This window comes from Vicugna pacos, chromosome 8 (genome assembly GCF_048564905.1).
Source record: "Vicugna pacos chromosome 8, VicPac4, whole genome shotgun sequence".
Taxonomy (NCBI): Eukaryota; Metazoa; Chordata; class Mammalia; order Artiodactyla; family Camelidae; genus Vicugna; species Vicugna pacos.
In genome coordinates this window covers 73,905,809-73,930,947 of record NC_132994.1, presented here as the reverse complement: position 1 = coordinate 73,930,947, position 25,139 = coordinate 73,905,809, and the positions used below count along the sequence as shown (strand labels likewise).

Sequence of the window (25,139 nt, the reverse complement as noted above, 5' to 3'; positions counted from 1 at the left end):
CTACATCCTCATACTAATAAATACAGCTAACATGTGCTTAGCAGGCACTAGTCTTAGTATTTTGAAAATATTAGCTTAGCTAATCCCCATATTCATATGAGGTATATATGCTGATTATCATATTTTATAGGTGGAGAAACTGTGAGGGAGAGAAGTAACTCACTAGCATACAGATAGCATAGCTGGGATTTCTAAGCCACTCAGTCTGCTCTGCTATTCATGTTTGCAATGATTACAGTATAGTAACATCCCCATCTGTAATTATCTATGTATCAATAGAAATACAATAAATAATGTACTAAGTAGTCTTAGGAAAACTCGTTGAAAACTGGGCAATTCAAGATCAGATAGAAGCTAACTCTAAAATCCTACACATAGGCTGAAAATATGTGATAGTCAAGAGAGAAGAAAAGAATGTAAGTTTGTGTATATTGAGAGTCATGCAAAAGCATGAGCTGTTTGTACATCACAAGAATCTAGAACTGGAAGCTTTAAAAAAATATATTTCTAATGCCTCACTTTACAAAAAAAGTAAGAGATTAATGGAAATAATGATTTGCAAAATAATACACAGCTGTCTGTTGAGAAAACTAAAAACAGAACTAGGGTACTTTAACAGCGAAGCCACTGTATCTTACTGTTTCATGTATACATAGCAAACATGGCATATTTATACATTGAACTATATATATTCCTTAATATTCTAATGGCAGTTTCATTTTATTTTCACAATATACAGAGACATCCAGAAAGGATAATGTGACAGGGAAAATTATGGTAAATATCATTTACAAGCATAAATATAAAATTCATAAACAAAATATTAGTAAACCAATTCCAAGCACATGATCATCTCAATAGATATAAAATTATAAAATCAATATCTAAGATATAAACAAAGTAAATTGAAAATAGAAGAACAATGCATTAATCTTATTAAGGGATTCTAAATTAAAACTATAAAAAGTACTATAGTTTATCATGAAGTATTGAAGGCTTTCATTGTGGGATCAAGAAGAAGCAAGGATGTCCAGTAGTACTTATCTATTCAACAATGAACTGGAAGGCCAACCCCAGTCAGTAAGATAAGAAAAATGCTATATGGATTGGAAAAGAAGAAAAAAAATCAATCACACATAATATGATTATGTATGCAAAAAATCCTGAAACTCAAAACACACATTATTAAAATTAATAGGCAATGTTGACAAGTCTCCTGTATTAAAAAAAATAATTGTACATGCCAAAAATCAGAAAAAAAAATCTCAAAAACCATACCATATACACTGGCATCAAATGCACTAAGGGAGAGAAAAAAAATGTGACAATGAATATATATTTGTTCATGTATAACTGGAAAATTGTGCTCTACACTGGAATTTGACACAACACTGTAAAGTGATTATAACTCAATAAAAAATGTTAAAAGAAATGAACTAAGGGATAACTACCTAGAAGTATATGTAATACCTCTACAGAGAATATAATAACATTTTATAAAACAAATTAAAAGAGATGTAAATAACTAGTGATATACCATGTTCATGGCTTAGAAGTTTCAACTTAATACAGATGCCAGTTGCCACCACTGATGTAAACCTATCACTGTATCCAAATCAATATCTATACTCTTTTTTCTGTAACTTGACAAACTTTATATGGACATTTAAAGTTTATACAGAAATTCTAAGAGCCGAGAAAATCCAAGTCACTTCTGAAGAAGAAAAATGTTGGCAGACTTACACTTTCAGGTAGCAACACACAATATAAAGTTACAATGAGCTGAGCTGTGAGTAGCAAACAGAAGTTCAGAAACAAATCCAACATGTATGAATACTTTATCTATAATAAAGATTGTACTGTGAAGCCATGGGGAAATGGTGGTGTTTTCAAAAAACGGGGCTGTGTCAACCAGATATGTAGACTGACAAAATGAAACTAGCTCCTTAGAGCTTACTCAAAAACTGACTAAAGGTGGACTGTAGATCTAAATGGGAAAGTAAGTATATTTTTATAGCCTCAGACAGGGAATGACTTCTTAAGACAAAAAAGTTTTAACCATGAAGGAAAAGATTGACAAAGTTGACAATATTAAAAGTAATAACGTTTTGTGTACCAGAAGGCTCTACTAATTGAATGAAAAGATAAGCCACATAAGGGGATATTTACAAAACATATAATAAAAGATCTAAAGGCCTGCAGTACATAAAGAGCTCTGACAAGTCAATAATAAAAAGACAGGCACCTAATATAAAAATGAGCAGGAAAGTACAATGAGCACTTTACAAAGATGATACTCAAATGGCCAGTAAACAAATAAAAAGCTGTTTAACCTGATTATAAGTGAGAGAAAAGCAAAAGAAAACTGTAATATACTATACAATCTTCAGATTTCCTCAAATTGAGAAGTCTGACAATAAAGAATACAAACATATATATTTGTTTAAAAGGCATAAAATATTTCTGTAAGACACAAATATCTGGCTGACTCTGTAAAGGGTAAATAGATAGAAAGACTTTTAGGGTATGCCCTTCTGACTTTTAAGCTACTGTTAATTATCTACTTAATCTGTAGCCTATTCAAAAACATCACAAAGTATACAACATAGTTCAGGTAGCTAGACAGATGTTTTCTTGACCTAACTTATTGAGTAACAAATCAAACCTGTCAAAATAATTGTAGCTGTGCATCAGGGTGCAAGTACTTGAAAACTGCTATGTATTTGTTGCCTATGTCCTAGCTCTTAAAAGAAAAACAATAACTCACTTCTAAAGATACACTCTATTTACCCCTGCACAAAATGTGCACATGGTTTCAAACTTCTTCCTGAAGTATGCAGTGGAATAAAGTACCCTACACTAGGATACAAGTGTCTAGCACACATATTTCAACAACACATAAAATAGGTAATACATCATTTATACTATATCACACATAGTATGTATTTTAATACTTTTCTGATACAGCAGATTTCTCTGTATGGATCTGTTACTATTTATAAAAACAGAACTAAAGTAAGCACCACATTTTTCTTATCCCTGACACTCCAGAGCTGAAGTGTGCCACCACATTCAGTCTCTTTCCAACCTGGGGCTCACGTGTATAGATGCTCTATTCTGTTAACCTTCTTAGCAGGTTGGTCTCTTTTACAAATCCTTGGTTTACTAAGATTTATGGTGGGTTGGGCATATTTTGTCTTAAATTTTATAAGTCACAGATAATTTTCTGCATTTATTCTTGTTGAAATCAAGGAAACAATGGAAGTCTCCAGAGAAGTGGTTTGTGTTAATGGAGATCTGTACCATTGGAATATGCTGGTTTGTCATCACTCCCCATCATCCCTGCCTTTGCTGAAACCATTTTGTTCTTCTCCTTTTGCTTTGACTCCTCATTTATTTCATTACTCTTCACTTTCTCAACTCATACCAAAGATAAACCTTTAAAGACAATTAGAGTTCAGCTTTTCTTTCACACAGTAAAATGGATAAATTGCCTTTTTGGTGTGTATATAATAGACCTTCACTTCTTCTAAGCTGTCTTTATTACCTGATGTTAAAAATTCTTCATCTAAATTTTCTGCACTAACTATATGGCTTCTGGATCAGCAGTTGCAATGTTTCAGGTGATTGGTTTCTAAATAACTAAACTTTTACTGAGCTTCATGTTTTTTCCTATGATGCGTCTTAACAGGTATGGATAAAATGAAAACTAATTTCATTTCATGTAAAAAAAAAACAATTAAATATGTAAAAAAGGCATTTGGTATCAAAAATCAACCTAGAGGGTTAGATCTGACCACAAGGCAGTATTCTGAAGAGAAGCATTTTTGGGTTGGAGTGTAAAAATTTTAATCAATGTACCGTTCAGAATGATAAGTGTTTCAGATGGAGGACAATTATGGTAACAGTACTACTTCTACCTCATTCTATCTTCAACCAGCAATACACTTTTCCAGTTTCCACAGCAACCCAATCAATTTCTGATTACAAATGCAAGGAGAGCAATTTAGGCCCAGACTAGGGAAAATGAAGAGTATATTTGTAGATTTAGAGAAAATTTGAAATTAGCCCATATCACTCATCTGCGAGGCTCTATTTGATATTCACAATTAAGAAAAAGACTAAAAATTTAAAAGAAAAACATTCTAACTGAAGATAAATTACATTTTATAGAAGACTCTTATTCTTTTTCTTTATTATGTTTTGCAAAGATACAAAAGCTTTCAGGACTGCTGCTGGATGAATGACATCATTTAATTATAGCAGTTGAACTGATTAAAGCAGAAACAAGTGACAATTAGACACCGATGTTTAAACAAGATGGGAACGTGAATAATCTCTATAATCTCTATTTGTTTGGATTAATGCATTTAGTTGCCAAATTACAATATAAAATACTTAGATAAGAATTTTTTTACTTAGACTTTTATTATTTACTTAAAACATAAGGATCATCCTCACTAACTATAACAGAAAACAGAAACACCAACATGGTTAGAGGTTATGCTAATTTTAAAGTAGAATAAAAAGTAAAAAAAAAAAATTATAAAATTGTTTGAATCACATATACCACCCAGATAAATATAACGTATATGGCTTGGAACTACCTTTCACTAATGAAAAAACCTCAGGAGAAGTACTCTTCCTCACTGAATTAAGTGCATTTGTAAAATAAGGTAAAGGCCAATGAAGCGATTAGGCAAACAGGAAATAGTATGTCAGTGACTTCTAGGCATTAATAAGCCTTCCTGAGCACATAACTCACTACCATGAGTGGCTAAATCATCAAGGAGATTAGAATCCTATTAAAATCCTTAAAGGTCTGGGTTATAGAACAGGCCAATTACATGTTAGCAGATTTGGGAAAAAACTGAAAACCACCATCTCCTGAGACTTACTACATTTGATTCTCATGTCACTGAGTATGTGTCTGTTTCACTGCAGTATTTCATTTAATCTCCATGAAAACCCTCTGAAGTTGTAGCAGTCTTTCCATCTGCTGACGAAGCATTTGAGGCTTTGCAAGTTTAAAACCAATGTTAAACACTGACAGGAACTATATGAAGATAATAACTTTAATTGCGGCAAAATGTAGTATTTAACATGTGAAGAGCATTACAGATGCCACACGGAAGATTTTTCAAGAATTTTACTCTATTGGTTGAAGATGGATAATTTAGTTACAAATGCCTGGTCTAGCTTTCTGCAACGAGATTTTGTTATCTTGCAGTTGGGTCAAATCATTTGATCCCCAGAAAAGATCTGTTGATTATTTTCAAGGCTCAGGAATTCATGATCTAACTTATGATCCTAGAATAATTTTAATGAGTAAAATGACAGTGTGAACGTCTAAGAAATAATTTTTCTGAATGCTATAAAAATTTTTATTGGTTCATTATTCCAGCTTAATGTTCTATAGTTCAAATTTGCAAAATTCACTGACTAAATTGCATATATGCATCTAGGTCAGCATGAAAGCTAGCTGCTGGCCCTAGGCTGAAATAAATTTATGGTTCCTCACAAAATGTGAAGGATTCCTAAGATATCTTTGAAGGAAAATGAAGGAAGGCAGATATAAATTTGAGTTTTATGTACAAGGAATAAATAAATCTCAACAAATGAAGCAAAATGTTACAGTACTGACTACCAGAGTTTTTAATGAGAAGTCCTAAATATTAATATCTGCTGGGTAACCTGTAGTGGAGACAGCGAATGGGGACATAAATATATTTAGTAGAGAAAATTATGAAGACTTTGTTTTCATAATCTAATGTAACGATACTTCAATAAAGCTCATATAATAACTATATACTTAATATCATATATAAATCATGATGGATGTTTTCAGACTATGATAACGGTGCTGTAGACAGTGATATAGTTTACACTTATTAAAATAAGAAATAATGATTTTTTTCTTTTATTCTATGTACTGTAGGCCTAAGAGTACAACCTTCATATAATAAGCAGTCTTATACATACTCTGTGAACTTCCAAACGTCTCAAAGATGATAAGGATGAACTTATCATTCCATTAATAACTTCATGTACCAGCTGGGAGTAAGGCTGACATGATGTGGTTTTGATCCTCTCTACTTCTTGACAGTTGGTACAGCTAATCCACTCTTAGGTATTTAACCAAGAATTAACCAAGAGAGATAAACACCTACTTGTACAAACACTTGTACATTCATCGTGGCTGTTTTTAACAGCCATACACTGGACACTGGTCACCAACAGTGAGTGCTTAAACAAACTGTGCTACATTCATATGAATGGAATATTTTAGCAATAAAAGGAATGTAACATCAATACACACAACAACATGGAGGCATCTCAAAATAATTATGCTGACTGAAAAAGAATCTGGGAAAATAAAGAGTATATTTCTATATAATTCTATTTATATAAAATTCTAGAAACATCAAGCTCATCTACAGTAACAGAAAACAGAGATAGGAGAGAGACGGAGGGATTACAAAGAGGCACAGGAAACTTGGGGGTGATGGACACGTTCATTATTTTGATTGCTGTGACGGCTTCACAGTTGTATATGTATGCCAAAACGTATTCACTTCTATACTTTTTGTAGTTTATTGTTAGTACCTCAATTCAACTCTTTAAGAAAAGATATAGTAGTGCAAGCATATTATTTACAGATTTGAAATAACTGTATTAAAATATTTAAAATAAGAAATACTAAAAGAGGTAGAACTGAAGGAATGTGGCCTGGGGTGGGATGGTGGGAGCAGGCGTAGGCTGGGGTTGATAAGCCCTGACAAGCTAGTCTCACAACTTTATCTATCAACCCTGTGCATGAATCAGATTGATACTTTAAAGAAATAATCTTCTTCTGAAAAAACATTGACAATGCAAAGGAGATTATATGGTTCTTCACCGTAAGCTGAATAAGTTCTGAGTTTGTTTTCCAATATTTTAATATATTTCAGCAGATTCACTCCAACCTACTTTCGTGACTTACAAATGTTGCTAAATTACTTGTGGGTGACTGAACAGGGATGGAGGTGAGATCTATAGTTTCAAAGCAGAGTAAAATTAACAAGTCACCAATTATTTCCCAGAATAGAAAAAGTTATAAAGACACACGCTTTTAGCCTGTTTAGCACCTGTACTCAGAATGCTCTCCACCATCCCCAGAGGGTGAGCCTGTGCTTCCCCTAATAGGAGACTAAGTGCTTCAGTGTCCTTTTTTTTTTTTCCTCTGAGCCTCCTGCCTCTTGTTACTATATATGTATCTATATATGTATGTATGTATGTATGTATGTATGTATGTATGTATCTATCTATCTATCTATCTATCTATCTATCTATCTATCTATAGCTGGCTCTTGGTTCACTTTGGGACCATAGGTTTGGATTTTAACTCAAACATTGCTGAATCCTGTTAAGCTGTCTCCCATGTCTGTCTCACCTTAAGTCCTACCCTGGCTGAATCAGTCTGGTTGATTCTGGGTTTGCCAGTGTTAACTCTGGATACACCTGGTGCTTGTGCTGTGTAAGTCACAGGAGGTATTTCAGTCATGTCCAATACACCCAATACACTGGTGCTGATTCAGGCCTTTGAGATCCTCCCAAGGTTTTTGATTCCTTTGGTTTTCAAGGTCTTAATCTAAAACACCATTGTTGTGATTTTTATCAAAGTATCAAGTGTTGACAAGTTTCAAATCAATTCAAATTAGGCTCTACTCGTATAAACAGCCAAATGTGACTTAGAGAAGGTCTTTTTACCTATAAGTTCTTTGTCAATAAATCATCTATTTTTTACTGTAAGTGATGAATATGAAAGAAATGTATAACAGATGTAGATAAGCATTCACAGTAGAATTACTTCCACAAAATAAGTTATGATTAAACAATCAAGAAGTTACTGAGACTCTCTGATGTCTAGAACACTGTGTAAAGTGTTGAGAGCACAGGGACAAATAATTATAAGATACTGGCCATTTAAACTTCACACTTCATCTTATAAAAGCTACATTTGATAAATTTCTTCTAAAATATTTTCATTATTTACTCCTAAAAATGACAGAAGATAATTATGTGTGTATAAACCCCTGTGAATGTTTGTATCATCTAGTGTAATCATGAGTAAATAGGATACATCATTTACTCAAGAAATTCCAAAGGGAAATAAAGCCTACACAGAGGTAGCTTTCATTATTGCTTAAAAGTATGAATATTTATTTTATACAACTGTAACTGCTCTGGGTCAATAATCACTATATTACATAAACTCTAAAATACACTGAATTATAGTAGAGGTTTAAATCCAAATACTATTTTAAGTTCATGTGAAAATAATGATTTTGCTCAATTTTGAAATAAAGTTATAGTTTTATCATGTAAAACAACTGTTTTTTTTTAAGACAAAGTGCAGAACACAGAAGATCTGGTAAAGGATTTCCTGTTTGTCTCAGGGACCATTTATTCAGAGGTACTGTGATTTAGAAAGACAATCTGTGAAATATATTTCTCTATGGATTCTGTTGTAAGTAAAAACCACAAAAGAAAAGTAGTCTTCCATGATCCATCTTGTACTCATTATTTTAGCTGACATTTATTATATAATCATATTTTTTCTAATCTTACTTTTTCTAGCCTACGCTACATCAATGACTTTAACTTGAATTGGTTTAGGAGGATACTTCTAAAATATAAATTATTATTTTTACAACACAATTATTCTCTGTAATATGATCAACTCAAATGCTTTTTCCTAAATGATAGTACATTTGGTAAATAAGCAAATTCAAGGATAATGATATCTGAAATGTTCATTTAGGCTATGATCCTTAAATGTATGTGGAAAACTTAAAAGTAAGCCTCTCCCTGAACATAATACTTCTTCTCTACCACAGACTAACTGAATTACCTTATTCATTCTTTAGAGTTTCAATTTTTGTAACCCAGATATTAAACCTGAATCTCTGTTGCCTCACCTGCTAGGTCCCACAAAATCAATGGTCACCTTTTGTATCAAACTTTAGTACACTTTGCACCAATATATGGTCACTGTCTGATCAATGATGTGTCTGTAAAACCCGCCACAACCCCTTGAGTGTGATAGATGGATTTTTTGGGGTGGGGGATGTTCGAAATTTTTATTTTGTTCAAAATAAAGTATTTATCACATTTATTTTAGGTCTGATTCAAAATTGTACTTTATGGGAGCTATAAGCACAGCGGAAGTAGAGTCTGGTTCAGCAGGGTTGTGACTGGCACTGCTCTAGATTGACTTTGCTTATAGATGCATTTTTAAGTCAATTCTTATTAAGTAGAAGCAAAACTAATAGGTCTTCCTTAATCCTTTTTTTTTAAATTTCATTTTAAGGGCATTAATATGCAACATATATGCTGAAAATATAAATATATATTTTCGATAAAATAAAATAACTGAAATACTATAGACAGGTTCTAGTATTCTGGGTCCCTAAGTGAGTGTGAGTAAAGATTGTTACCCATGGTTAGGTCATTATCAGAACTCCTAAACCAGGAATTTGATAGGTCTTCTGACATGGTTAAGAAGAAGCAAAGGAACACATCTTGATGTCATTTTCTTCATTATTTCCTGATTTGTGTTTGTAACTTGTTTTCTTTTGTATTTTTCTCCTTACTGATCAAAATCACAAGAGTCATGGACATTTAATAATATAAATGGATTTTCAGTAGTTAGTTATGTTTTTAAAATCTTCAATTTAGATAACCTAGGGGAAATTACTAACTTATAGACTATTAAGTAGAAATATAGACAATAAGTAGAGAGAAATACCAAAACTTATTTGCCTATTTCATATTTGTTTAAGATGGACCTAATCTTTATCCTTCATAATATAACATTAAGCAGTAACAATACTTTTATGCAGATGTTCTTTGTAATCTTCTGCTCTAAGACAAATTATCTGGAATTAACAATCCAAAATAAATACAGACAAAAATGTCTTTTTCCAAGTTTCCATAGAACATTTCTAAAAAATGGCCTATTCTAGGCCAATAACTTTAATAAATTCCAAGCGGATAAAACTTTAGAAACCAAATTATATAACCATCGATCAACAAATCTATTAATTAGAAAATCATGATTAAAACATGATCAAAAAGCCCCAATTAATGGGGGAAATAATCCCTCATAAATAACAACTCTATATAAGTGGAAAGCAAAAATAAAATTATCTTTTTTAATAACAAGACTAATAATATCTGTCAAAAATAAAGGTGTTTTAAAAGAAAGACATGAAATAAATATTCCAATCAAAAACTCTAATTTTTTTAATAAAGGAGAACAAGAGAACAAAAATGTAGGAGTAGAAATAAGAAATCTTGTCAAAACTAGAAGAATCAGTACATTAATTCAGAGTATAGTATATGAAGAGAGAAACAAAAAGAGGAAAATAAACCTTAAGCAAACCTATCAAGAATAAAAGGAATAAATTAGCAATGAGAATATAAAAGCAGACAGTACAATTTTAAATATATTAATGTATGTATGACATGATGGCTCCAGTTTTACACAAAAGCATGTAATGATGCTTTTCAGGAATAATTCGAGGTGATAAACTCTAGTGAAAGGGATTTGATACTTAATTTTTTCCTCTTTTAGGTATTTTCTTAAAAGTCCACACAAGAATTTTCCCCTTTTATAATTAAAATAATTTCTCAAAAATACAATAGTAAAAGGAAAACATACTAAAAGCCAATAAATTATCTTTTGTAGAATGAAACTGTAGTATGTATATTTAGTTTTCTTCCTAAAGGAAAGTTTTAGCTTTAGTTTATAGAAACATCATTTTGCTCAAGCAGCAAAGAACTCCAGGAAGGCAGGTCCCTCCTAAAGCCCCAGAGGACGAGTGAAACCTAGCAATCCTGTCTCCTTACCTGTTACTGACTGAATATTTGTGTCCCTGAATTCATATGCTGAAGCCTTAATCCCTAAGGTGATGGTATTTAGAAATGGGGCCTTCGAGAGACAATTAGGGTTCAGTTAGGTTATGCACAGAGTAAAGAACACGTGAGGACGCTGTGGGAAGTCCTACCATCTGCAAGCCGGAAGGGGACTCTCACTGAGAACTGAATTGGCCAGCACTTCGATCTTGGACTGCCCAGCCTTGAGAATTCTGAGAGGCAAATTTCCATGTGTAAACCCCTGGTTTGTGGTATTCTGCTATGGCAGCCTGACTTAAGACACTACTATGGCATTAATACCTAGTTTTGGATGATGAGATACAAGGGCCTTATTGTGAATTACTGGGAAGGATTTTGCTCCCTGATGAATGAAAGAAATGCCAATAATGTATACTTGTTTTTTAAGCTAAACACTTCATGATTAACTAATGTACAAGAATGTAAGGATGATTTAATATTAGATACCAGATATTATTAACATTATATTAACAATAACAGACTAAAGGAGAAAAACCTTATGATCATCTCAATAAATGTAGGAAATATCTTTGATAAAATTCAATACTACTAACTTCTTTTTTCAAAAACCCTTAGCAAATTAATAAATTACTATTGTCCCCAAATTATCCTGTACATTCTATATAATTCTAATCAAAATCCCAAAATGGATTTTCATAAGACTGGACAATTTGTTCTAAAACCCTTACGGGTAGTAAGACATTATGAATGTCAAATAGGATGAAAACAAATTTAGAATACTCACCTGACCAAATGTCAAGATTTATAAAGCTACAACAATTAAGACAGTGTGATGCTGTCTTAGTGATAGATTAATAGACTAATGAGACAGACTAGAGAGTCACCAATGACTATGAATGGTACTATTTATAAATAGGTAGCTCTCTATATGGAATGGATCAAATCAAAGCCTTACTTCTCAACTCAAAAAATGAATTAGTGACTAAATAATAATCTATATATAACATCATAAAAACAAAACATATGAAAGAAAACAATATACCAGAATTAAAAAAATATTTCTGAAACTACACACAAAATATACCAACCATAATGGGAAAACTTGATAGACATAAATACTTAAAATTTACAATTTCTGTTTATCAAAGAAAATGCAAAAAATAAATATAATGACAAGTCACAGGCTAGGAGAAAGTATGCTGGGTCCATATGTAGAATATGCACATGTGCAGAGTATATAAAGAACATTTATACATCAATAAGAAAAGGACAGACAACTCTACAGGAAAAACAAAACAAGGCCAGGAACAGGCACACCACAGAGAAAAATACTCATATGACTAACTATGAAAAGAAAATGCATCGCTAGTTATCAGGGAAATGCAAAATTAAAACAATATATAATTTCATACCCTTCAGACTGGCATCATTTTAATCTGATATCACCAAATGATTAGGACTTGGGAAACAGCTTTTGGTAACTATATACATATGTATTTATATATATATATTTATTTATATATATGCATATAAAACTTTGGAAAGAAATTTGTCAAACTATTAAAACTGAAGCTGAAGCTATACCTCATTATCAACAATTCCACATCTAGTGAACTTTGGCATACATGCACAGGGAGTCCTACACAAGGATAATGAGGTGTTGCAGTGCAGAAACCTAACAGTCCCTCAGTAAGAGAATAAATAAACAAACTGGCTTGTTCATGCGATGGAGTATGATACACCAGGTAAACAAAGTTCTTACAAGTGTTTCTGCTTTAACAGGGCATGCATTCCTGGAAAATCAACTGTTCTACAAAGTGGCTTACTAGAAATAGCAATGTATCTGAGGGAAAATTATGAGGAAATTGTTTAAGAAATCCATAAAAACCTATGCAACTTTGTAACCAGAGAATTTAGTAATCATTCTATTAAAAATGTATTAGCACACTTAAAAATATTAAATTTCTAACCTTTGGAAATGAAATTCTGGAGTAAATATAGTGCTCTGCCTTTAAAGAAAATGATGGAAGGAGGTTCTGCAAGGATGTACAAAGATGGAGCTTGCCTCACTGTAAGCACTTCTAAGAGCAAGTGCACAAACAGAACCAGGAGAAATGGGTACTGGCAGCATTACTTGTAGTGCTCTGTCATCATGCTGTATGCAGCTGTTAGTATACTTTTCACTTAGCTGCTTTTATTTGGTGGCACAAAAAATTAACAACATGAGGAAGATTACATATTAACTTTCACTTACACTGATATTATTCTCTTATTTATGAACTGAATATGAGCTCAAAGGCATTATAGAAACATGTGCAGGATAACTCAGGTGAAAAGGCAACCTGAAGAACAATGTCCAAACTTTAATCATACACATACACACACAGTAATAAAACATACGGATGCATATATATGCACTACTTATATCTGGGAGTGATATACACAAACTTCAGGATCTTGGTTATCTCTGGGGATGGAAGGATGGAGGAATGGAGAAGGCATTAGTTTCCTTTAGTAAGGATTTATTTATTTTCCCATAAAACTAAAGGTGTGTTTAAAAGTATATGATGTTATTAGAACAAAAAAATTCTTTATAAAAACTAGATGAACACATGCCTATTATATTATTTCCTATACTTATATATTTATATTGTTCAAAATGTAGAAAAACATTATCAAAAGAAAACATATGCAATTCAGTGGGAACTTTATTAGATTAAAAGAGGCTGGATATAAAATAAATATAAGTATACTTAGTAAAACAAACTTACAAGCATGAAATGATAAAATATACTACTACAAGTGAAGACACTATTAAAATATGACTATTTTTCCAAGTGATTTATATGATCCTTTTAATTTTAAAGGGATATTTCAGTTTTGTATATTATTAAAATGTCATCTGGAATATTAAACTGGTAAAATGTTAAAATTTAAATTTGTTATTATGGATATGACTTAACAGGAGAGATTAGCTTCACCAGTTTCTAAACATATTACTGAATTATAGTACTTTAAATTGTGTTATATTGGTAAAAATTTCCTCTGAAATATCTGAGTATTATGTATAATTATAATATAAAACAAATAATAATATAAATCAGCAGGGAATAGAACATTGCTTAATAAATGTCTTTGGTGGGGGTGGGTAGAGCACATGCTTAGCATGCATGAGGTCCTGGGTTCAATCGCCAGTCTTTCCATTTAAAAAAAAAGAATAAAATAAAATAAATCAATAAAAAATTTAAATGTCTTTGGAAAAACTGAATAGCATAATGCTATGTCACTAAATATTCTTAACCTTTATTAAACGCTAATTAAATCAACTCCAGACATAACTAGAATAATTAAATCAGAATCTTGGAGGATGACCGAGGAATCATTTTTTAAGCTCCCCAGGTGATTAAAATTTGCAACCTATGAACCACAGCCTTAGATGTTTCCAACCCTTTTATAATATATATCATGAATGGTTTTCAGAGGTGCTGAGATATTAATCCTCTCAACACTTAGTAGGTGGATAGGGTGGATGGCAGGGAGGGCTGGGGGACTAGTGCCTGAGGCCATAGGAGAGAGAACAGGCAAAGTCAAGCATTGCAGGGGTGGTATAGATCAAATCTTCATCTGAGTCTTTAGATTCTGAAGATCTCTGATTCAGTAGTTCTACTTTCTACTTCAGAAATTATATTTCAAAGAGATATTTTAAGATATGGAGCAAAATTATATAAAAATATTCATTTTGACATTATATATAATGCCATTATATATACATTATATATAATAGCAAAAAACTGAAAGCAACCTGAGTGAATGACTAGGTAAATTATGGCACATTCAGAGAACAGAACTTTATGAAGTTTTTTTAAATGCTCGAGAGCAGTTTGCAATGACATGTAAAATATTAGGAAGTTAGGAGGAATCCATAAAACTTCATTAAAATGTTATAATTACACACAATACAAACTAAACATGTTAACCATATAATCATATGTGTATTATGCACATATATTCTCCATAAAGAACATAAATATACTTCATTTATATATGTAAGTTCTATAAAAATATATATAATTAAAGAATTTTAAACATGTATATAATGAATAGAATTTACAAATTAATCCTTTTTGGCACAGAAAGCAGAAAATAGAATTGAATACTGAATGAACAGGAAGCCTGGTCTGTTTTGTCTCTGGGCCTTTTCCCATTACTACTAACTATTCCCCAGTCCCTCTCATTTTTTGTATTTCACCAAACAAAAATTCCCTTTGGGAAGCCTTCCCAGACTTAGCCTCTTTCAGGTCTTTGGCTCTGTGTTCTGGTAGCATCACACACTTCCCCTCTGACATCCTATAAAAACAGAAGCCATCTTGCTCCTGTCACAAAATGAACTGAAAACATCAGACTTAAAATAAATCTACATTCTCCTGTAGGAACTGTCAGTTCTGTCCTTGGATCACACTGGACCACCAAAAGCCTACATACAGGTACTATGTGAATTTAACCTCATGTAGAATCCAGTTCCTCAAGATAGGATTTAATATCACCTATCTGATCTTTACTGAAGTCTTTTGTGGATGAAATTTGCAACTGTATTTCTTGTAAGAAATAAGAACGTAGACATGGTGTGTTGCATGTATTTAAAATGCTATAGGATCAATTTCTCTGAGAACTCAGTGCAGAGAAAGCTTGAATTCCCTATAGGAACTGATAGGCTACCTCTTTTGTGATAATGAGAAGTGTATAATGTTCCCCTTTCGGCAACAGATGCCAAGAAACTCAGAATGAAATTTGAACATCGATCAATAAATATACTGACCCTTATGAATGGAAAAATTGATTCTCCTTTTCTTTAGCTCAAGCTTTCTACTTAAATTACATTTTACTTCACTGTTTCACTATTGTTTGTTCTATTTTATTTCTGATCACTCCAATTTATTTTCAAAGCCGATTATTTTAATATAGATGTATCTCATTGTCAGCCTATTAAAATTGGTTGATGAAAACATTATAAATAAATACATAAATAAAATGTTTGAGATCTTTTTTCTCACAAATATATATTTTAAAAAGAGAGGGATGAAAGTCACCATTAAGAGAACGGAAAGGACAGTCACAGAGTGGAAAATTATATTTGCAATTCATGTATTTGACAAATACTAAAGTACGAAAAATAAGAAGGACTACAAATAAATAAACCTAATCAAGCCAAAAGAAAAACAGGTAAAAGTCTTGAAAGGCACTTCACAGAAGAGAATCAAATGGCCAATACATATTTTTTAAAGTTTTTAACCCCATTAGTCACAATAAAAATGAATATTAGATCCACAGTGAGATAACATACATTCACTAGAACACATAAAATGCAAAATAAAGAATATAGTAATTATCAACAATACTATAGCACAAAGGGCACTTTCATACAGAGCTGACAGGAGCTTAAATTGATTGAAAACTCGATTTTGAAAATGGCTTTGATATAGTTATTAAAACAAAATATGCATACCCTAGAACCCAGCGGTTTTAAGGTATTCATACTCGGACATTCATACATATAGTTCTCTACTAAAGATGTACTAGAAAAGAAGAACAGAGTTGGAGGTCTTATGCTCTAGACCTCCAACTATACTACAAAGCCACAGTAATGAAAATAGTATGGTACTGGGGAAAGAAAAGAGACACATAGATCCATGGAAAAGAATAGAGAGCCCAGAAATAAACCCATGCACTTATGGCCAATTAATCTACCACAAAGGATGCAAGATATACAATGGAGAAAAGACAGTCTCTTCAATAAGTGATGCTGGGAAAACTGGAGAGCTACACGTAAAACAATGAAATTAGAACATTTTCTCATACTGTGTAAAAATAAATTTAAAATGGATTAAAGACTTAAATGTAAGACCAGAAACCAGAAAATTCCTGTAAGAAAATACAGGCAGTATGCTGTTTAACATAGGTTTAGCAATGTTTTTATTTTTTATTTTTTTAGCAAATTTACTGGATTAAAAAATGGGCAGAAGAACTGAATAGATATTTTTCCAAAGAAGACATATATACAGATGACCAACAGGCATATGAAAAGACATTCAGCATCACTAATCATCAGGGAAATGCAAATCAAAACCACAGTAAGATATTACCTCACACCTGTCAGAATGGTTATCATCAAAAAGACCACGAATAACAAATACTGGCAAATATGATGGGAAATGGAATACTTGTACACTCTTGGTGGGAATGTGAATTGGTGCAGCCACTATGGAATACAATATGGAGATTGCTTAAAAAGCTAAAAATAGGACCACCATATGATTCAGAAATTCCACTTCTGGGTATATATCCAACGAAAATGAAAACACTAGTTCAAAAAGATACATGCAGCTCAACATTATTAGCAACATTATTATTTACAATAACCAACATATGGAAGCAACCTGAGTGTCCATCAAAAGATGAGTGGATAAAGAAGATGTGGTATTATATATATACACACATAATGAAATTTTATACACACACACACACACACACACGAAATACTACTCAGCCATAAAAAGAATGAAATTTTGTCATTTGCAACAACGTGAATGGACTTAGAGAGTATTATGCTTAGTGAAAAAAGTCTGACAGAGAAAGACAAGTACCATCTGTTATCACTTATACATGAAATCAAAAAAGTAAAACAAATGAGTGAATATAACAAAAAAGAACCAGACTCATAGATACAGAGAACAAACTAAGTTACTAGTGGGGAGAGTGAAGCAGGGAGGGGCAAGATAGGATTAGGGGATAAAGAGGTACAATCTACTATGTACAAAATAAATAAGCTACAAGGATATATTTTTACAGCACAGCAAATATAGCCAATATTTTATAATAACTATAAATGAAGAATAACCTTTAAAACTTGTGAATCACTATGTTGTACATCTGAAACATATAATATTATACATCAACTGTATCTTAAGTTTGTAAAAAAGTTCTAGAATTTTCTTGGTAGCACTATTTGTAATAGTCTTATCCTAGAAATCACACAAATACTCATCAACAGAGGAAGGAATCAAATTATGTTATATTCCCACACAAAAATAGTATAAAGGAGTAAGTATGAAGGATCTATAATCGTATGCAGTAATGTGGATGAATTTCACAAATACAATGGTGATCCCAGACACCAGACATAAAACAACTACATATTTTATGATTCCATGAATATAAGCACATATCTGTTGACTGAAGTCAGGATAAAGTTAGCTTAGGGTGTATTTGGGCAGTGACTAGACAGGTCCTGAAGGAGTTTTGTGGTGTTGGCAATTCTTGTTCTGGGTGCTAGGTACATGAGAGCATTTGACTTAATATTTATCGAATGATACACATGCATTTTCTATTCGCATATTAGGCATCAACCAAAGTCTAAAAAAAGTGATCAAGAGGCAACTGCTCTGAGTTAGAAAAATCTAGTAATACAACATCCATTCTTTGCTCTGCCATTTAATAAGTGACCCACAACAACCAAAAATTAAATTGTCTGAGATTTATATGCTAAGTAGAAAAAAAGTCTGTCCTGCCTCCACATAGGGTTGCTTGGAAAGTAAAATGGATAAGAGATGACTAGCTCTGTCACATATTAAAGCATATACAAAGCCACTAATGATTAGTATACCTATAGTACTGATGGAGCATTTAAGTTAAATAGGAAGATCTTTGATATCATTTAGTTTATATGTAAAAGGTACTGTAACAACCTTCTGACCATTCTGGGGAAAAAAAAGTAAAAATTTATACCTCACTTCTTAAACCAAAATGAATTAAGATGAAGTAAAGCTTTAAAAAAAAACACTGAAATTATAAGAGGACTAGGGGAAAAAAGGTTAAAATTTTCTCTGTAATCTTAAATAGGAGAAAACTTTACTAAGCCAAGACACTTTAAAATTTTACAATGGGCACGTATAACTTTAATAAGAAGCTCATTAAAAATGGCATAAAACATTTGTATATTATTATCATTCCTATATTTTATATTTATGTAACACTATTAGCATTTTCTTGAAGGTGCTAATCTGAAAATGATTGCTAATCATGGTATAAAACATGGTCATTCATTAATTAATTGACGAAAACAAAAAAATAATAGCACCTACTATGTGCCAGGAATTTTCTCGAGCTGGGATGTAGCAGTGAGTGAAAGAGTGTGTGCACGTATGTAGGTAGAAGGGCATTCAAGCAAAGGGAACAATATAAGCAAAATCAAAACAATGAAGGGTTAGTTTAATTTAGTGCAAGCAAATGAGAATAGTGGGAGATGAAATTAAAACCACAGAATAGGGTTAGACCACAGAAGGCCTTGGTGGTTTTGTGGCAGAACCACAATTTTTTCTGTAAGAACCAAGGAGCTCCAAAAGCTTTCAGCAGTGATAAGAGGAGAACTTTGTCCTGAAAGTATGAATGGAACAGTACTGACAGCTGACTGAGGCAATCAACCAATTGGTGGGTAGTCTAGAGACCAGTTTGGATGATACTGTAAAAATCTAGACAAACGGTAATGAGGGCCTCTATCAAGTTATTGTCACTTGGTCCACTTCCATTGTCCTGAGTAGGTGTTTATAAGCCTTACCATAGCTGTGTATTTATTTGTACTATAATTATTTTACTTGTGTATCTCCTTTTCTGTACTTGCAATAATTAGGACTCATGGCGGACACTTTAAATCATCTCCCGATTTCCCTTCTTCCCTTTATAACAGTAATGAAAAACCTCAAGTCTCAGCTAGACACAGAGCTACCAGTCAGAGACTACATTTCCTAGCCTCTCCTGGAACTGGATGTGGTCACAAGCCTAAGTTTTGGCAATGGATTTGAGTGATGAGTGCAGCTTCTGGGACATGCTGCTTGCTCTCCATTCTTCCTACCTCTTCTTACAGGTTGCTCCTTACCCATTTTTCTCTCCATGTGCATGAAGTAGGTGTTGGAGATTATGCCCTTTTGGGGTTATAAAATACTCAGCCCTTTTCCTATGGAATAGCTATGGAGGGCCTAGAATTGCTGCAAGCATCAGTCTTTCATAGGTTCTTGCAAAAAGGGAAAATATAGGCCTGTGACTAAAGCCTGGCCAGTGGGATGTGAGTGAAAGTGGGGTGCTGCATCTGGGTCATGGCCATAAAAGGAATCACTCTGTTTCTTATTTTCTCCATCTTGAGAGTAGGGATTTGATCCTGGTGGTGGTGAACCTGGACCCAGGGCATCAGCCTACGAGATACAAGGCAAAAATATACAAGGCTTCTGTGTCCTTGGACCTGTCTCACAGGGAAGCAGAGCCCAGTCTCCAAGGATTGCCCACAAACTTGGACTCTTACACACGAGAGTAACGACTTCTATCTTAGTCAAGCTGCTGTTACTGAGTCACTGTTAAAACAGCCAAATCAATATTTTAAGATATAATTTATCAATATTGAGCATTAATGCTATGTGTTGAATGCATTGGTAAGTTTAAAAGTTTCTATATAAGTAAAGCAATATTTAAAAAAATTATTTCTCCCATTCCCCTAAGCTTTGATGATAAAACATCTATAGTCTACTGAAAAGGAATGCTGTAATATAAAGTTTAAGTTCAAGTCAATATCTCATTCATCACAGCCTTAGGTCCACATCTTAACTAGCTTTATGATAAGGTAGATCAGCACAGTAAGCATCCACTTACTGGCTGTTGAGATGAACCCAATACAACACTACATTACTAGTTTCTGGTTATGGGTTCTATCATACCACATACAAGGCTTTTAAAGGGAAAGTAAACTATGAAATCTTCAAATTCTGTATCACCTAGCATTCTTTTTAGTCAAATAATATAATAAAATGAATTTGACTATTACTCTCTGATTGCAGGACTTCTGTCATTGCTTGTTTCCATATAGAATGCAACAGTTTCAAAGATATAAAGAACTACTCACTACTGAAGAACAACATTTGACATTGGAATTTAAAAAACTAGCCATTTACATTTATCATTATAGTGTAAATAAGTTTGCAGTCACATGTACAGATTATAACTGTTTAAGGATTTCGGTTTGCACGGCCCATGTGATCATATCTGTCTATGATCAAGCTTGTCTACTTATCTTACTAAAGTACCCTTAAAGAAACACTCTTAGATTAAAGAAAAACAAACAAACAAAAAACTGTTGTTGATTGAATGAATGAATGGATGGATGGATGGATGAATAATGTGTGTATCATACATTGTATTGTAATCTAACAATTATGATATCCACAAAATAAAATGAATGAATGACTCATCCTCTTTTGAGGATCCCAAAGGAGACATAATTATCACACTAAGGGAGTTTCCTTAAATATATGAAAACAAGATAATTTATCTCAAGTTGTTTATAATGAAGGCTACCTCATAATCAATGCAATTTTTTTGAGCCTTGTAAGCATATTTGTTACATTTGGGAATACCGAAATACTTGATTTTCTAGAATTATGACTTTAGATGAAAGGCAATGGTTTTTAAAAAAATAAACATGAATATAAATGTAGGTTCAGAAAAAATATCTGATGAATTTTCACATCTTTGAAGAAATAAAACATTGAAAAAAATCACCAAAATTATAATAATAAATATTGTGTAGAAGAAATAAAACAAATAATTAGCTTGAGTGTTATGATATTCTGTATTACTAATACATGAGCCATTGATATCCTGTATTACTAATAAGTGAGCCATCTGGGCTTCTGTGACCACCTATTCACATGAAATACATGCAAAACCACTGCAGTTACAACAAACACAAGTTTTAGTCTATTTCTAAGAATTTTAACTATTGTAATTCAACTGACATATTCCAATAACCAGAATTTCATTTTGTGTAGCAATACAGGAATCTGGCTTAGGGGTCTAAAGGTGATCTGTTTCATTCAGGTATTTTAAAGTTGTGGTTTAGGAGTAAGGTATTACATTTGCAACATTTATGTAAAACAAATAATGTGACACTGGAAAGCAACACTCTTCATTTAACATAATGAGTTGCTATACAGTAAGTCAGGTCCTCCCAGAGTGTGAATTATACAAATTTGAAACCTGCATTTATTATTTAATATCTCATGCCCAGACAAGTGCTTACTCAGTAGTAAAAGCTGGTGTAGCATGCCAAATTTAAAGCTTTTTTTCTTTAAATTATTATGCATGTAGCAAAGCATTTGTGTGCAGTCAAACCGTTTTCCCCACCAGTGTTGAGAATAATTTATTTTTACTATCACAAAAAATAGAAATGGAATATGAATTGTATTAATAGGCAGAGATACTTGAACTGAAGCTTGCATTATTTAAAATCAATGGTTTAACAGGTCTATCTGGAAACATACTTCTCATTAAGTTGCCTTTCATTACTCTAACATGCCATTTTGTGCGAAATAGTGTTAGATTAAATGCTAGGATATTCTAAAAATGCCTAGGTTGAATTGATGAAATTTCTTATTGTTAATTAATGAGTTTATGTTCCCAGTTATACATCAGCACATGTCAAATTTTGCAAGAGATTTTATGAATTTATAAGAACTCTCCTTCTATAAGGCCCTTTGCTGAGTGGGGTTCGTTTAAGAAACATTAAATAAAGGAGATCTTTCCTCTTCGTGTAAATAGCTTTTAAGAGTAGTTTTGGGTGGTCTAGAAACCGTGAGTTATTAGGAAGATGTTTATAAATGGGCACAGTTGCCGGAGATCCTTTCTAACAAACTAGCCCGGACCTCCGCACTCTGCTGGGCACCGTCTGCTACTGGCCGAGTAGTTGCCGTTTTTTTTGGCAAAGACCACCCAGGACGTGGGCTCAGAATCCACCTGGCCAGCCAACCTCTCTAGCCTGGTGTCCCCTGATTCGGAGCGAGTGCATTCGATTCGGGAAGATCACTTACGACTGAGTTTTTCATCATGGCTTTGACTGTGAAGCCCTCAGAAACCAGGGAGTGAGGCTGGTGCACCGGGAGCGGCTGTTGCGCCAGCAGCTTGGTCCTCTTCGGCATCTTGTCTGGGCATTTGTTTAAGCTCAGGGTCTCTTTTTCTGCCACCATCTTCCTAGAAAATATCTTGTTCTCATAAAACGTGTAGCAAAACAATCAGTGAGTTTTACGGATGTGAGAAGGAGGTCGGGAAAAAAATGTAAAAAGGCCCGAGAATGGTAGAAATTCAACCCCTTGTGGTGCCCAGGTCGATCCAGGTGTTTGGCAGCTCCTAGGTGAAGGGAGTCAAGGGGACGGGAGGGGCGGGAAGAAGGCGGCACCGTGGCTAGAGCTGAAACAAGCTTCCAAAGGCGGCCCTCCCGGTTGCTAAGCTACACGTCAACACTGCGGCCGAGCGGCCCTGCCTCCCGGTGACGTGCGTTTCCTGGGCCTCAGGCCGGAAGGGCCGCGGGCGGCGCAGGCGGCGCAGGCGGCGCGGGCGGCGGGCGGCGGGCGGCGGGCTGCGACGGGCGACCGACGGGCGGCCGGCGGTCTGAGGAGAAATTACGCGTTAGAACTACGACTCCCAGAAGGCTTCGGGCTGCGCGCCCTTTGCGCGTGCGCACTCCGCCGGCTGGGCGCGGGGGAGCGGCGTCCAGGAAGGTTTAACCCCGGAGCGCCGCTGGTGGGAGGCGCAGGCGGGCGCCGGCGTGGGTGTAGGCCTCCGTGTGTGCCCCGCAGCCTCCACCTGCCTGCCCAGTGACCATGATAGGTACGTGGGTACCTGCCAGGTACCGCCTCTCTGCGCCGCCCCGCGCCCGGCTGTGGTGCCCCGCCGGGCCTCAGCTGACAGGGACCCCAGGGTGCCCGCCCGTGTCAACTGTCAGTGGCAGGGTGGCCGCGCCGCCCTCAGCCTGCGCCAGCTTGCCAGTGCCCGCCGTGGGCCTGGACAATAAGTGTGTGTGTGTGCTCTACGCCCCCGCCCTCCCGGTGTGACAGGCTACCCCTGGAGACCACTTCGCGAGGAGTCTGGGTGCGCGTCGGTGCCGCCCGCGGTGCCGCAGGCTGGTCCGGCGGCCCCGACGCGAGCGCCCCGCCACGCGCCGCCCCGCCCCGCCCGGACCCTGAGGGTCCGCGCCGGCCCCGACTCCCTCCCTCAGGGCTCGCTGGTAATTCTCCAGTTTGGGACGGATTGGGATCCACTCTCTGGAGAGCTCTTTAAGGGAAACCCTAGCGAAGCGTTAAACTCTAATGGGAGGAACCTGGTGATGATGGTTGAGAGCAAAAGAAATTCCCACAGGTGGATTTACACTTCTTGATCCCTTGGATTTTGCGTTCTAGATCTCTCATTGGAGATCTGAGATGAAAGAGTGATTTAAAGTAAATGGTAGCAAGAATGAAAACTTTCACATAATGAACTAATGATTCATTATGCCAAAAAACCCCACACAAAGCACTTTTTAAATACACAAAATGACCTAGGTGCGTTTTTGTGAATAAAGCTTTGAAAGTGGCTATTAGAATTGCTTTTAAACCCTGATAATATGTGAGATTCGAAAAGTTCCTCACTTCCAGGATTGTCAAACCAAAAGTTATTTTAAGGGTAGTCTCTGAAAATTAGTGAGAATGTACAGTATGATTACAAAATATTGCTATTTTGGGAGTTTATTATGACAGAGATTTCCTCTAGATTACGTATTGGTTTGGCGAGTTTATTAGGGGATTATTCCTGACGGGCACAACTTAAAAAACACTGATTGATTCAACAACATCTGAAGTCAGATGTAGTCTATCCAGGAAGATGAGAGGTGAATTTTTAAAATATGTTGTTTGTATGCACTGATAGACTCTTCTTAAGTCTTTCATTTATTAAATTAATGTTAAAATGTAGAACATTCTATCCATCACTAGGAGAATCATGACAGCTAACTGACGCTGTCTTTGCAGCAATGATAAAACCTAAGGATGTTGTTCAGTTTTTCTTACCTTTCTAGCATGCTGTGACTTCTGGTGAATGACTTTGAGAGTTATCAAATTAAGAAAAATGTATAAATTTTTATGAATCTTTTGAGTCTTTTTAAAGTGACAATTACATAAGATCTATTTGTAAACACAAATCTGTACTGAATCAGAAAACCAAGTAGAAAATGTTCAAAATCCATGCTGTCAGTATTTTAGAGGAGAAAAAAAAAAGCCTTTTCCTATCTTGAAGACAGTTGTGCAAATTTTATTTTAATCATTGTAATCTAGTGCATGAATAATTCTAAAATAAATAAACTAATGGTAAGTCTATTTAAGACAAGAATTTAA

General features: G+C 34.4%; 2 protein-coding genes across 12 annotated transcripts in view; one reads left to right on the top strand and one right to left on the bottom strand.

The window, feature by feature from the left end:
• PACRG (parkin coregulated) overlaps window positions 1-23,273 on the bottom strand; it is a 438,725-nt gene extending 415,452 nt beyond the window's left edge. For 3 of the 9 annotated variants that reach the window (XM_072966155.1, XM_072966154.1, XM_072966160.1), the window contains exon 1: window positions 22,806-23,269. In XM_072966155.1, the coding sequence (XP_072822256.1) occupies window positions 22,806-22,961 (156 nt within the window). In that variant the 5' untranslated portion in view covers window positions 22,962-23,269. Of the gene's footprint in view, window positions 1-22,805 lie in introns of all 9 variants that reach the window. The other 6 variants (XM_072966159.1, XM_072966158.1, XM_072966153.1 and 3 more) reach the window with 5 other exon arrangements.
• A 93-nt stretch (window positions 23,274-23,366) lies between these two features.
• The window catches only part of PRKN (parkin RBR E3 ubiquitin protein ligase), a 1,151,747-nt gene continuing 1,149,974 nt past the window's right edge, over window positions 23,367-25,139 (top strand). For all 3 annotated transcript variants that reach the window (XM_072966149.1, XM_072966148.1, XM_072966150.1), the window contains exon 1: window positions 23,367-23,601. In XM_072966149.1, coding sequence (XP_072822250.1) covers window positions 23,595-23,601 — 7 coding nt within the window. In that variant the 5' untranslated portion in view covers window positions 23,367-23,594. The remainder of the gene's footprint in view (window positions 23,602-25,139) is intronic.